Source organism: Canis lupus, chromosome 1 (assembly GCF_048164855.1).
Source record: "Canis lupus baileyi chromosome 1, mCanLup2.hap1, whole genome shotgun sequence".
Taxonomy (NCBI): Eukaryota; Metazoa; Chordata; class Mammalia; order Carnivora; family Canidae; genus Canis; species Canis lupus.
This window is the reverse complement of record NC_132838.1, coordinates 25,544,373-25,557,250: the sequence shown is the minus strand read 5'-3', so window position 1 is coordinate 25,557,250 and position 12,878 is coordinate 25,544,373. Positions and strand designations below refer to the sequence as shown.

Sequence of the window (12,878 nt, the reverse complement as noted above, 5' to 3'; positions counted from 1 at the left end):
TGCCCAAGTTTACCTCGCTGGGCCCCTGTGGCTCTGAATGTAGCCTGACTCCTCCGAGGGGGGAGGGAGGTGGAGAAGGAGGGGAAAAGATGGAGCTCTTAAAATACCCTTGCAATGCCAATCATTTCCTTTTTTTGCCAAGAAGCCATTTTTAGGTGTTGGTGTACATTATTTAAACGTCCTCTTCAGCTATTATTTCTTGTATGGTTTCATTGAACATAATAACGTGTTTTTATTTAAAGGAAGTGATGAGTCATTTCAACAAGAGCGATTTCTCTGATGCGGGGAATCCTTATGGTTAGTGGGTGGGCAGGGAATATCGACTGGCTGTGCACGTGGGGATAGGGATGAGGGTCTAGCGAGGTGAGGGGGGGCCAGGCCGACAGGGGCAGGGCGGGTTCTCCGGGACAGATAGGGAAACGGCCTGGGGTCAGGAAGACGTGGAATGTACCGAGGCTGGCCTATTTAGGTATTTGAATATGAGAATATTGATTTCTAACGAAACAGCCCTAGATTCTACCCCTCCGAATGTTCAGCCAACAGTGGGGTTGAGTGGCTCCCATTGAGGTGCTCTGTTTTTCTCACTCCCCCCCCCCTTTTTTTTTTTTAACTTTCTTACAGCCTGGTCAACTGACCTCACCTTTAATACATTTCCCAAGGGTTAGACAACCCTTTCCCAAGGGCACTATCACCCCCACCCTACCTTTCTTCCTTGCTTTCCATTACTGCCTTAACCTTTTTTTTTCTTTTTTCTTTTTTTTTTTTTTTTTTTTTTTTTGAGGGCCATTTAGATTTTCTGGTGCCATGCACATGGATTTCATCTATTTCCCCACTTAGTCAACACTGCTGCCTTATGGTTCAGTTAATGCCCCATTTGACAGGTGAGTAGACTGAGGCTTACAGAGGTTGTATGACCTGCTTGTGGTGTGTGGTAGGCTGCTCAGCACAACTGTGCTTCTAAGCCCAGGCCGTTCGGCCACAAAGCCATGCTTACCTCTCGGAGTGCCGCCCCGCAGGCTGAGCGGCCGTGTCAGTGCCAAGGGGTATTGCAGAGCTCCCGACTGCACTAGTTCGTTTAGGGGGAGCCTCTCTCAGCACCCGCCCCCCTCACCCTCCATCATCTCTGTAATTTCTTCCATCCAGTCAGCCTAGGTAAACAGCTCCATGCTTTTTTTCCCCCCATTTTATTTATTTATTTATTTATTTATTTATTTATTTATTTATTTAGTTTTTATAAATTTATTTTTTATTGGTGTTCAATTTGCCAACATATAGAATAACATGCTTTTTGATGTTAGTCTTCTATATTTACATATGTATATTTTCTTTTTTAAATTTGTATATTATTTTATTGGAGTTCAGTTTGCCAACATACAGAATAACACCCAGTGCTTATCCTGTCAAGTGCCCCCCTCAGTGCCCATCACCCAGTCACCCCCACCCCCCGCCCACCTCCCCTTCCACCACGCCTCGTTCGTTTCCCAGAGTTAGGAGTCTTCATGTTCTGTCTCCCTTTCTGATATTTCCCACTCATTTCTTCTCCCTTCCCTTCTATTCCCTTTCACTATTTTTTGTATTCCCCAAATGAATGAGACCATATAATGTTTGTCCTTCTCCAATCGACTTACTTCACTCAGCATAATACCCTCCAGTTCCATCCATGTCAAAGCAAATGGTGGGTATTTGTCGTTTCTAACGGCTGAGGAATATCACATTGTATCCATAGACCACATCTTCTCTATCCATTATCTGTCGATGGACACCGAGGCTCCTTCCACAGTGTGGCTATTGTGGGCATTGCTGCTGTGAACATCAGGGTGCAGGTGTCTTGGTCTTTCACTGGATCTGTATCTTTGGGGTAAATCCCCAGCAGTGCAATTGCTGGGTCATAGGGCAGATCTGTTTTTCACTCTTTGAGGAACCTCCACACAGTTTTCCAGAGTGGCTGCACCAGTTCACATTCCCACCAACAGTGGAGGGTTCCCCTTTCTCCGCACCCTCTCCAACATTTGTTGTGTCCCGTCTTGTTAATTGTCCCCATTCTCACTGGGGTGAGTTGGGATCTCATGGTGGTTTTGATTTGTATTTCCCTGATGGCAAGTGATGCGGAGCATTTTCTCATGTGCGTGTTGGCCATGTGTGTGTCTCCTTTGATGAAATGTCTGTTCATGCCTTTCGCCCATTTCATGATTGGATTGTTTGTTTCTTGGGTGTTGAGTCTAATGAGTTCTTTATAGATCTTGGATACCAGCCCTTTATCTGATGCATCAACAAAACTAAAAGATAGCCTACAGAATGGGAGACGATATCTGGATATGTATATTTCCTATTTCAAATGCATTTGTCAATATGTTTAGTTTTTAAGTCAAAATGGGCAAAATTTAGTTTTGATGATTGCATCCTTCCTCTTGTATATTTGGGGAACAATGGCTTAGAGAAGAGTATTTTGGTGAAAAGCAGCGACAGCTTGCTTTCCTGGGTGGAACAAAATTAAATCTCCACTCTTGCTGTGTGAAGGAACTGAGTGACTTACTAGGCCCTGGGAAGGTGGGGAGTAGGGCGACATTGTCCACCGTGGTAAGGTCTCTTAATGTCCTTATGGTCCTGCCCCCTGTGCCTCCCTCGTGTCCTCCAGGGCTTCTATCTGAAGAACCTTCCTGAAGGCTCCCAGTGCAGAGCAGATGTTGGAATGAATCCGTCCTTACGTGTTGATTCCAGAAAGGAAGGGAGTAAATAAGGGCGAGATTTTGAGAAGGAAAATGGAAAAACTGCAGGAAGATGCCATGTTAGATGCAGAGAAAGTTGCCCATCCGTCTGGTGAGGTCCGTGGTGCATTTACGTCATGAAAGGCTTCCCAGGCACTGTGTGACCTTGGCGAGTGATGGGGAAATGAGCAGTGATTTCAGGTTTTGAATTTTCTGGTTAAAATCCCATCTTGCTGCTATAATCCTGCAGCTTTCTCTGGTGGCACCCCAGGAGTTCTTTCGTGCAGATGTGATGGGGACTAGCGAGGCCGACTGACTCCACACCAAGGATAGTGGGGGTGGGCTGAGTAGACTGTTGGGAATGAGAGTTTCTGGAGCCGCCAGTGATGCTTCTGAAGCTCAGCAAACTCAGCAGACTTACAAACACGAGGCTTCAGGTGCTGGAGAGACTGTCCCAGTCACACCGGGCTGGTGGAGGGGCCCGTTCTGCATTGTAGGAGGGTACGTTGCGTTGTTCCTCCTGCCCCCGGGGCTGCTTGCAGGCCACGCAGTACCTGTCTGTAGGGACCCCCCCCACCACTTGGTTGCTTTACTGTGTTAAGAGCACACGCGTGGGCCTCTGTTACCAAGGCAGCGGAGATTGGCCTAATGAACACTTTCTGCTTGGCCAGAGGCCTCCGGGACACACAGGGGATGGGTTATGGTCCCGTTAGTTAGATACCAGGCAGCCCTTCCCCAAAAGTCTCCCCTTCAACAGCTGCTCCTCAGGACAGATGTACTTTCATGGCTCTGCCTCCCGCAGCCGCCCAAGAAGGCGTGAAGCCCTCAGTGCTCCCTACTAGGTGCAGAGCCGGCCCTGCTCATCGGGCGGCTCGGCTCGGCTCGGGGCTGTCTCGGAGGCGGTGGTCAGCGTTGGGTGGACCGTCCCAGCGAGGGCCCGTCCCGCTCTCAGCTGCGGGCGGGCGGTGGCATCAGCTCGGGGGGGGGAGGGGGGCACAGACGGTGCCGTCTCACCCTGTGTCCCTCAGACGGCTGCTGAGACGTCCATCTCCTTGGGTCTCTGTGATCAGGTTGTTCCACCGGTGCTGCCTGGGCCAAACGAGCTCCGCTTCCAGAATTTGCCGTGTCTCAAGTGGCAGGTTCTCGTGGTTGGACTCTAAGTCATTCTTGAAAGATCGAGCTAGAGACAGTCCTTTCACTCTCCTATGAGAACGTGTGCTTTTCCTAGGGTAGCCAGGGCATCGGAGGTCTTCCTTGGTGCTGTGCGGCACACGGCACGTATCATTTCCTTTTCTGGTTCCCTTACATGGTAGAGACACCACCACGTGGAGAGGAAGTTGTAAGTTCTGAGAAGGTACGGGGTGGGCCTGTGTCTGTCTGCTGTGCAGACCGTGGGGAGGAACGGTTTTCTCTTTTCCGGACTCCTAAATCTCGTTGTAACGGTATTTGGGCAGTAAGGAGCCTTTCTGCCGAGGCACAAGTCTCTAGACAATTGTGTGTGTGTGTGTGTGTGTCCCAACTTCGGGGGGTGTATCCCCAAAATTGCACCTACACTAAATTGGGCAGTAGTCCCTGCTGGCTACTGGTCAGAGCCTTACAGGCCCAGGTGTTGGGCACATTCCCGTCACGTGCTCACTGTTACATCTCTTGTCTCTCACGTCTGTCCCAGACAACATTGATTTTTCTTGGAAATATCTAAGAAAAATATTATTGGAGTATCTCTATCCAACACTGCCCACCTCAAACCGGGCATCGAGTGGTAAAAAATCATAAAACAGAGGGATGCCTGGTTGGCTCAGTCAGTAGAGCATGGGACTCTTGACCTTGGGGTCATAAGTTTGAGGCCCATGTTGGGTGTGGACATGACGTAAGGAAGATGAAATCTTTAAAAAATTGTAAAACAGAAAATTACTTTTTTCCTAAAGGGATATATATATATTTTTTTCTCAGAAAATGAATATGAGCAAACAAGACAAAACTACAGTCATGAAAAATTTAGACGTTCCCCACGTGTTTTGATTAAAGATGCAAATGTGGAATGGGTCTGGAGCTTCGTAAGCAGGGGAGCTTCAGGAAACCTTTGCTCGTGCAAATGACTAAAATTATATAGATCGTTCGTCTCCCTAGGAGTATCGGCTGGGCTATTGTCGATCAATTTTTATTGGCTTTTAAAGGGTTGGGGTTTCTGTTCCCACACCTCCCGTTACGTAGACGAGTGCCGGATTTATCCCGCTGTTGGGAGGGGTCATTGGGATGTCCTCTTTGTGCCCCGTCATTCTCGGGGCTTCTGGGAGTTTGAGAAATGGGTGGAAAGGACTTAGAAAGTCAGCACCTTACAAAGGGAGTGAACCAAACAGGGAACGGGAAGGAAGAAAGTTGGATCGGAAGATTGACCCTGTTGGTCGTTTTCTGGCAAAGAGTGTAGAACCTGGTAAAGTTTATTTATCACGGTCTGTTGCTGCGTCTTGAATTTGATATTTCAATTAGAAACCTGAAAAATTTGATGATCAAGAGGCTCTTTTTCCTTTTAAAAGCCATTTTTTTGTCATTTTTCTCCTTCTTGTCTTCTACCGCATTTCATACCAAATATCTCACCCACACATTTTGTCTAATTTTGTATCATTTTCCCTGATCCTTTCTGTCATTAATTTTAGCTGATAAAAAACGATTTTAAGCTTAGATTTTTATCTATCAAGAACGTTAAAAAATCAACTGAGGAACCATGAGATAAAATGCTATTTTTGCCTAATTAAGTCAGATGAATACTAGAAAAAAGTGGGTGGGGAATGTTCTTTATTTTTACTTAAAAAAAAATTTTTTTTAAAGATTTTATTTATATGAGAGAGAGCGAGAGCACAAGTGAGAGAGGAAGCACGAGCGGGGGAGGAGGAGCGGGCTCCCTGTTAAGCGGGAAGCCTGACTCAGGATGGCGTCCCAGGACCCGGGGCTCAGGACCCGAGCAGAAGGCAGATGCGTAACCGCCTGGGCTGCCCAGGCGCCCCTGGAATATTCTCTGAAGACATAATTTATCAATCTGCTGAGGTGAGTTGTCATCTTGTAGCAGCTGCTATCTCTTTGCCATTCACTAGAGACCAGTGTTTTGTGTCTGTTTCCCCATTAAACATACAGTATTTCCAGGAGGTGGGCTCCCTCACTGCTTGTGTTTTATAGATGAGGAAACTGAGGCTCAAGGGGTTAAGTGACCGTTAAAGTCACGCGGAGCCGAAAACGAGGTGCACCCAAGGTCGTCCAGCTCAGAGCCCGCCCTTTGGGCCACTGGACTGTTTGTGTACAAAGCTCTCACTTGAGTGTGCTTTAAATGTTTGCACTGTCCGGGCCTCGGACTCGCAGGTGGAGTGTCCCCGCCAAGGGCCCTCCAGGGTCTGGGGCCAGGGCCAGCAGCCTCACGGGGCACCACAGCCTCAGGACGTCGTGCAGCTGATGCAGCTCAACGAGGAGGCGGTCAGGCTGGAGCTCGGTGTGACTCGGTGCTGCGCGACCAGCATTTACTGGGCACCTGCTGTATTCTAGGCCCCGTGGAGGCCCACGCTGAGGATACAAAGATCAGCAAAAGGTTTCCATTAGCAAGCACCTCCATACACCCTATAGGCAGTTTGGGGACAGGATCCCGGTTTGCTTTGCTCACTCCTATCTCCCCATCCCCTTGCTAGAGTCCTCATCCCACAAAGAGCTATTGAAATGCTGAACGGGGACGATGCAGCTCGTGCAGAGCTCTGTAGGCCAGAGAGCGGGGTGGTCACGGGCAAGGCCTCCTGTTCCTGTCAGCTGGGGAATAGTTGGGGCCCAGGAAAGTGGAAAGCACCTCCGCGTCCCTTGGTCTCCGTTGGCAGTTGGTACCGGTGTGTGCTGTACCTCTGAGCTCTGCCTTGCTCGTCGCAGTCCCTTGTGATGCATCCCTTCTCCTCCCTGAGCCTCCGTTTCCTCCGTCAAATGAAGGAGTGAGAGAGACAACGTCTCATGGCTTCCTGTGTCCCTAAATACGATGAGGAGATAGTTATAGACGTACAGATTCCCCAGGGACTGTTATCCTACTAACTTACTTGGGGGGAAACTTCCTGCACCTTGATTTGGGCCTCAGACCGTAGGTCCTTCGGGATTTATCAAGTGTCGTGTATGCCAAAGCGACGCTTTATAGGACGTTCTAATAGAATTGCTGCTGTTGCCTTTTGTAGCTCGTGCGTATATTTGAAATGAGGGTTTCAGATTTTGTACTTGCTTGCAAAAACGATGACCTGACTCTCTGGAGCCCATCAAGCTACCAGGGCTCTGGCTTTATAGCTCTGGCAACACAACCTCAAATTGTCTTGTGCCCCCACATCATAGAAATTAGAAGTAGTGCGAGGGATCGGCCCCACCCCAGGTCAGCCTCTCCTGTTCCGGGCAGCTCGTTTCTCTGACGTGCTCTCAGATTTGGGTTCATGTGCAGATTTTCTATACTTGGTCATTATATTCTTTTCACACACACTGTCTTGTCTCCCTTGACCAGAGACGTGGCCACAGGGGAAGACCCAAGATCAGAAGGGACCTAGGGTTTCACGTCTTTACAGATGAGAAGGTGGGAGCCTGGGGGCTGAGGGACCCGACTAAGCCCCCTGCCCCCCGCCCCGTGGCTGCCTTGAGGGCAGGGAGCATGTTTTTTTCCCTAGGACACACCTGTTTGCTGTTCGAAATAATGAGACTCTTGGGCGCTTGCCAAGGTTCAGAGTGTCTGTGAGATGGAGAAGCTCAGGTGGGAAACGCTCCGTCTCCTGGGGGTAACTCTTTTTTTTAATTTATTTTTTTATTTTTCATTGGTGTTCAATTTGTCAATATATAGAATAACACCCAGTTCTCATCCCGTCAAGTGCCCCGCTCAGTGCCCGTCACCCAGTCACCCCCCCCCTCCCCTTCCACCACCCCTAGTTCATTTCCCAGAGTTAGGCGTCTCTCATGGTCTGTCTCCCTTTCTGATATGTCCACTCATTTTTTCTCCCTTCCCCTTTATTCCCTTTCACTATTTCTTATATTCCCAGGGTAACTCTTGCTTCGGACTCTGGCTGGAAGTAGATCCTCAGGTTTCTTCTCTCTGCTCTTTCTCACGTCTGGTCTGTCTTGCTCAGTGTCCATTGTCGCTTTAAACTTAAGTGAACCAGCCAGAAGTGGAGTTTTTTTTTTTTTTTCTTTCGGTGAGCAGTGTAGTACGACTCTTAATGTCTTAATTTTTATGTTTTTATTTTATTTTTATTTTTTATTTCTATTGTTTTGGTCAAGGTTAGAGCTGTCTCTTCACGTCTCAGTGTCCCGTTCCCCCTCGGACCTCTCTGGTGGGGAGTAGAGCAGTGAGAAACCATCAGACCCAGGCATGGGGCCTCCGCTCCCCGAGTGTCTTCGGCCTGGAGCCCGTTCGGCTGCTCAGTCTGGCTGTCCCCTAGGTAACCGACACTCCGCCAGGAAAGCAGTCTGTCTGCACGGAGAGGAAATACAAAATGAAACTGTAGTGTTTATTCCTTGTGCACTACAAATGTTTTGAGTGTTTGTAGATTTTTTTTTTTTAAAGGTTGTTTCACTTCATTTCTGGGTTTTGGCCTTTGTGTCTACTGAGTGACCCTAATGTTTCCTGAATCGCATGTGTCTATTTTTGTAGTGCGATTTTGTGAGAGCCGTGATCTGTTGAATGCAGTCTTCATTCCCCCAATGATTCCCAGGAGGACTGCACTTGATGTAAGTTTTTATGAATCAGGGGTAAAGCAAACATATTCTTTAACTTATTTGGTTAGGTTCTGTGGGTGTTCATGTTTTTTTAAAAAAGTGTCCCTTCCTGTGGGGATGTTTTTCCATTTGATGTGCTCAGTTTCCTTAGTAACTGTTGCTCTCTTATGGGAGGGATTTAATGACATTTTTCAAGTGCGGTATTGAATTAATTTATTTCCTGGTTGGGCTTTCCCATCTTTCCAAGGTAAATAGAACACACGTGTGTGTATGTGTGTGTGTGTGTGTGTGTGTATGTGTGTGTGGAGAAGACAGGACGATGTTCCCCTGCTTGCTGTACTGGGGGCTCTTGATGGCTTACGATGACTCTGAACTTGCATCCTGGGTGAATCGCCTCCCTGTGTTTACTCTTCCTTCATTTTCTCCCCCCTTGATTTCCCTGATTTGAGTATTATTGGGGTTAAGGCACTTTAGTTTAGGGAATTTAGGCTTACCTGACATCCGCAGGTAGCCCGGGAAGCACAGATGGAGGGTCCAGAGGTGCAGGCCCAGTCCTGACTCCCCCGTGCAGTAGTTTTTGGAGTTCAGTCTCCTAACCTCTGTGCTTTTATTCATTTATTTATATTTATTTATTTATTTTTCTTTTTTTTCCCCCCCGCTCTGTGCTTTGAGGGGATCTGAAACAACGTCCTCTGAGGGTCTCTCCCGGAGGATGCTCCGTGGGTGTGAGCACAGGGAGTTACTGCCCCAGTCACTGTCTCACCCTGACCCCGGGGAGGAGGGGACGCCCACCCACTTCAGAGGCTCCAGCACCGCAGAGTAGCCTCTTGGCCAGGACGCGCTGCCCGTGGGCGGCTCGTCTTGGAAGCGTTGGCCCAGCTCCCCGGTGTGCTGCATTGGCAGGGTCCAAGCTGCCAGGGGGAAGCGGAAAGTCAGCCGCTCACCGTCCTCGTCCTCACAGGCCTACACTCCAGCAGGGGAGAGGGCGATGGTGCTCAGGGCCCCTGCGTGCAGCCGTGACCTGGAGCAGCGACGCGGAGCTGGCAGCCAGGCTCTGAGGTCACCCGGGGGATGTCAAGGAGGGCTCATAGGGCTGGGTCATTTGAACTGAGGTTGGAAGGGGAGCAGAATGAGGGTGAGAGCCATAGGAGGGGGTTAGACGGGAGACGTGGATGACGTAGCATTCGTTCCATTGCTAGGCCTTTTTGTTGATGCTTGGTTGGTTACTAAGCTGTGAAAGCAGATGTGCTTTGCATTTGCTGTTTCTGGGACCTAATCCCCCAGCTCTGTTCCACAGCCTGTCGGGTCATCCGACACTTTCTTGCTGAGTGTGATGGGCTTCCTGGCCCTGTCTCAGATGATCGGGTCCCTTGCTGAACGCAATGAAGTCTCCAGGTCCTGGGCCTCCTCACCTCTTTCTTGCATACTTCTAGAATGGGTATCTGTGTTGCTAGTGGCTGGGAAGAAAACATTTTATGGCATTTTACAGTTAAGTTTTAACTTAAAAATTGTGTATAAAAAATAAAAATAAAATAAACAATAAATAAAAAAATAAAAATTGTATGTATTCCTGAACGTATGCAGGAATATAAAAGTTACTCATTAAGGAGATAATACAGTTGTGTCCGTCTGGTCTTTATTGGGAAACCCACACATCGTACCCTAAAATTCCTAAAAATCCATGCCAGTACCTTGCCTGATACTCCAAGATGAGCTGCTACACACCTGTCACCATACTTCTCGTTTAGAAGAATTGAAAACAGATGGTAAGATGGATAAAAATGGCAAAAAAAGAAAAAAGTTGTTCTGTTTCTGTCCATATCTGCCTTAGTCTTCCCCATAGCCATTTGAAATGTGATATAGGTTAGCTTGATTTTTTTTAAGTTTTGCAATAAAACAAAATAAACAGAAAGCCTACAATAAAATAACAACAAACACCTCATCACGCTTCACATTGTCTCTGAGTTTAAAAACAGAGAATAAATAAAGTCTAGCATTTCTGTGCATGGAAAGCACCATAGCAAAGGGCAAAGAAAATCAAGGTTTTAAAGAATAGGGCGGGTAGGTTTTTGTTTTTTTCTGGCAATTCCATTTCCTAAGAATGATAGGTATAGTACATGTGATTAGGTTTACGTTAGAAGTTAGTGTAGGATTTTAGGGTGCTGATACTGTGAGTGTTGGTCATTTTAAGTGGAATGTTTCAGTTCAGAGAAAAAAATGTTTTGTCACATTTTCAAGTACTTCAAAACCATCATTTTCAGAAATGATTTTTAATTAAAGTAAGGTTTTTTTTTTTTTTAACCTATTCATTAAGTGTAAGGACTCATGGTATGCTACACCCTATGCTACTGTGATACTGCAGGTCCATGAAGTCAACATAGACTGAAGTGATATTGGAAAAAAAAAAAAAAAAAAAAAGGTTTCTTTTCCTCTAATACCGGAGATGACTATTTGGGTTCTGTTTTAAAAAGTCTCATCCTTTGGATTTGTGACATTCTTGTTATCGGTGCTGCTTCTTGTGTAATATAACAACACGAGACTATCTGGAAAGTGTTTCGTAAAGTGCTTTTATGATTATGTAATATGTAACGTAAATTTTCAGATTAAGTTTGCTTTTCCTCCTCACTCTTTAAAAGATTGATACAGGCCTCCGTTGTCCCCTTTGCTAGTCATATTTATTTATTTATTTATTTATTTATTTATTTATTTATTTAATTTTTTTATTTTATTTTTTGATATTTTTGATAAACTACTCAACCCGAGTCATTCCCGGAGCGCTGATGGCGATGGGTATGAACCTCAGACCTCACTTCTGATCCCTCGGGAACAAGCCCGGGAAGTGGGTCTCTTCTGCAGGGTATCTGTGGACTCTGAGTAACTGAGCGAAAGGCATTTGGATGTTGTGTGACCTTTGTAGCCATCTCAGCAAGGCTTAGAGCAGAGGACGCTGGCTTCTTCTGTCTTTTTTTTTTTTTTCTGGGCACAAGTAAAAGCTACCTCTGCTCCCCGCCCCTTCACAGACACGCAGGGAAAGGTGCTGGACCTGCCCCCTCCCCGGAGCTGCTGCAGTGCCCACGAGCACCACTCCGGGTGGCTTTCTCTCTCTCTCCCTCTCTCTCGTTCTCCCTCTTTCTTTCGGCCCCTATGGGTCTACTGAGTTTGATGCTCCTACAAGTCATCAGGAAAGTGATCTCTTTCTTTTTAATTTCAGCAAGGGGAGAGGCGAAGCACAGAGAGCAGCAGATCAGACCATACTGAGCTCCCTTAGAGCGGCTGAGACCGTGGAGGATGCTGGCTGCCAAGTGGCTGACGAGGGCCTCACTCTAAGGTGGGAGAGCAGGTCTCAGCGGGACAGCGTCCTCTGCTCCTGGGCTCACCATGGCCTTCACCCTTTGGCTGGACGGCTGACGTGACTGTGTGCCCCAAGTGTGCACGCTGCTGGACTGGGTGCTGTCCCAGGTACTGCTCTCAGTGTCTGGGAGCAGGGCAGGTGGGCATCAGATGCTACCACAAGCCGGACGGGGCAGAGCGATGGACTCCGACAAGCTAAGATGGAAGTGACCTGAGGCCTTGCCCAGGCGATTTCCTCTTGACAGGATAGCTTAAGAGTTGGAGCACAGGCTTGTCTGGGGAGCAGTATGCAGGAAGCTGGTTTTCAGGCCACAAATGCTTTCACAGGTGAGAACCCTCCACACTTAAAGCTTTATTTCAACTTTTAGTTGGTAGGTTGATAAAACACCAAACAGCTCTATAAGAGGAGTGTGCATTTGCATTTATGAGCTGAAGGCCTTACAGAGGCAAGGGGCTCAGGCTGCCATGGAAACTGACTTTGACAAAATAATACTATGTTTCTCTGCTCTCTGAATAGGAATTTGAAAACGCATTTGGCATTTTGCGATTCTGCTTTTGTTGAGCAATGTGGCACGCACGATATCCCCTAAGTCGCTGTTCTCTAAAGGGAATAGGTTACTTGCGGAGTAAAGGTCGGGGGTGGGTTTTTCTTTACGGAACTGGGAAGTGTCTCCGAGGGAATAGAGTTATCGATGATGAGCGACTTCTCCCTCCCCATCTCCAGTTTTGCTTCTCCGATTTGCTCATGTGCAAAGGGTGCTGGGGCGCGGTTCTGCTGAACTAGCCACGCTGTTAGGATTCTTCTCACATAAGGGGGCCCCCGGAGAAGCCCCACATCAATACCTGACATTGCTATGCACTCAGAGGCAAAGGGTTCTGGTTCGTGCGTTTTGCAGAGAATCAGTCCGGCCCATGCTCCCGAGCCGTGGCCTGCAAGGCAGGGCCTTTCGAATGTGGGTCCTTGCTCCTTGTCTGATTCACTCGACGTCCCAGGAAGCCACCAAATCCTTGCGGACCGCTGGCTCCTCATGAATGAAACAGGGGCTTTGAAGTCGAAGAGACTCCTGGAATCCAGGAGAAACATTTCTACACAAAAAGAGGTGTTTTTGTGTT

The 12,878-nt window shown here is 47.6% G+C and overlaps 1 protein-coding gene across 17 annotated transcripts in view; it reads left to right on the top strand.

The window, feature by feature from the left end:
- The window catches only part of LDLRAD4 (low density lipoprotein receptor class A domain containing 4), a 387,098-nt gene that overhangs the window by 138,572 nt on the left and 235,648 nt on the right, over nt 1-12,878 (top strand). For 10 of the 17 annotated variants that reach the window (XM_072823219.1, XM_072823226.1, XM_072823246.1 and 7 more), the window contains one exon: nt 11,626-12,092. The exons of 4 other annotated variants lie outside the window; for them this stretch is intronic. In XM_072823219.1, the coding sequence (XP_072679320.1) occupies nt 12,053-12,092 (40 nt within the window). In that variant the 5' untranslated portion in view covers nt 11,626-12,052. Of the gene's footprint in view, nt 1-5,557; nt 5,748-8,349; nt 8,427-11,625; nt 12,093-12,878 lie in introns of those variants that run through there. 3 more of the 17 variants (XM_072823232.1, XM_072823304.1, XM_072823313.1) reach the window with 2 other exon arrangements.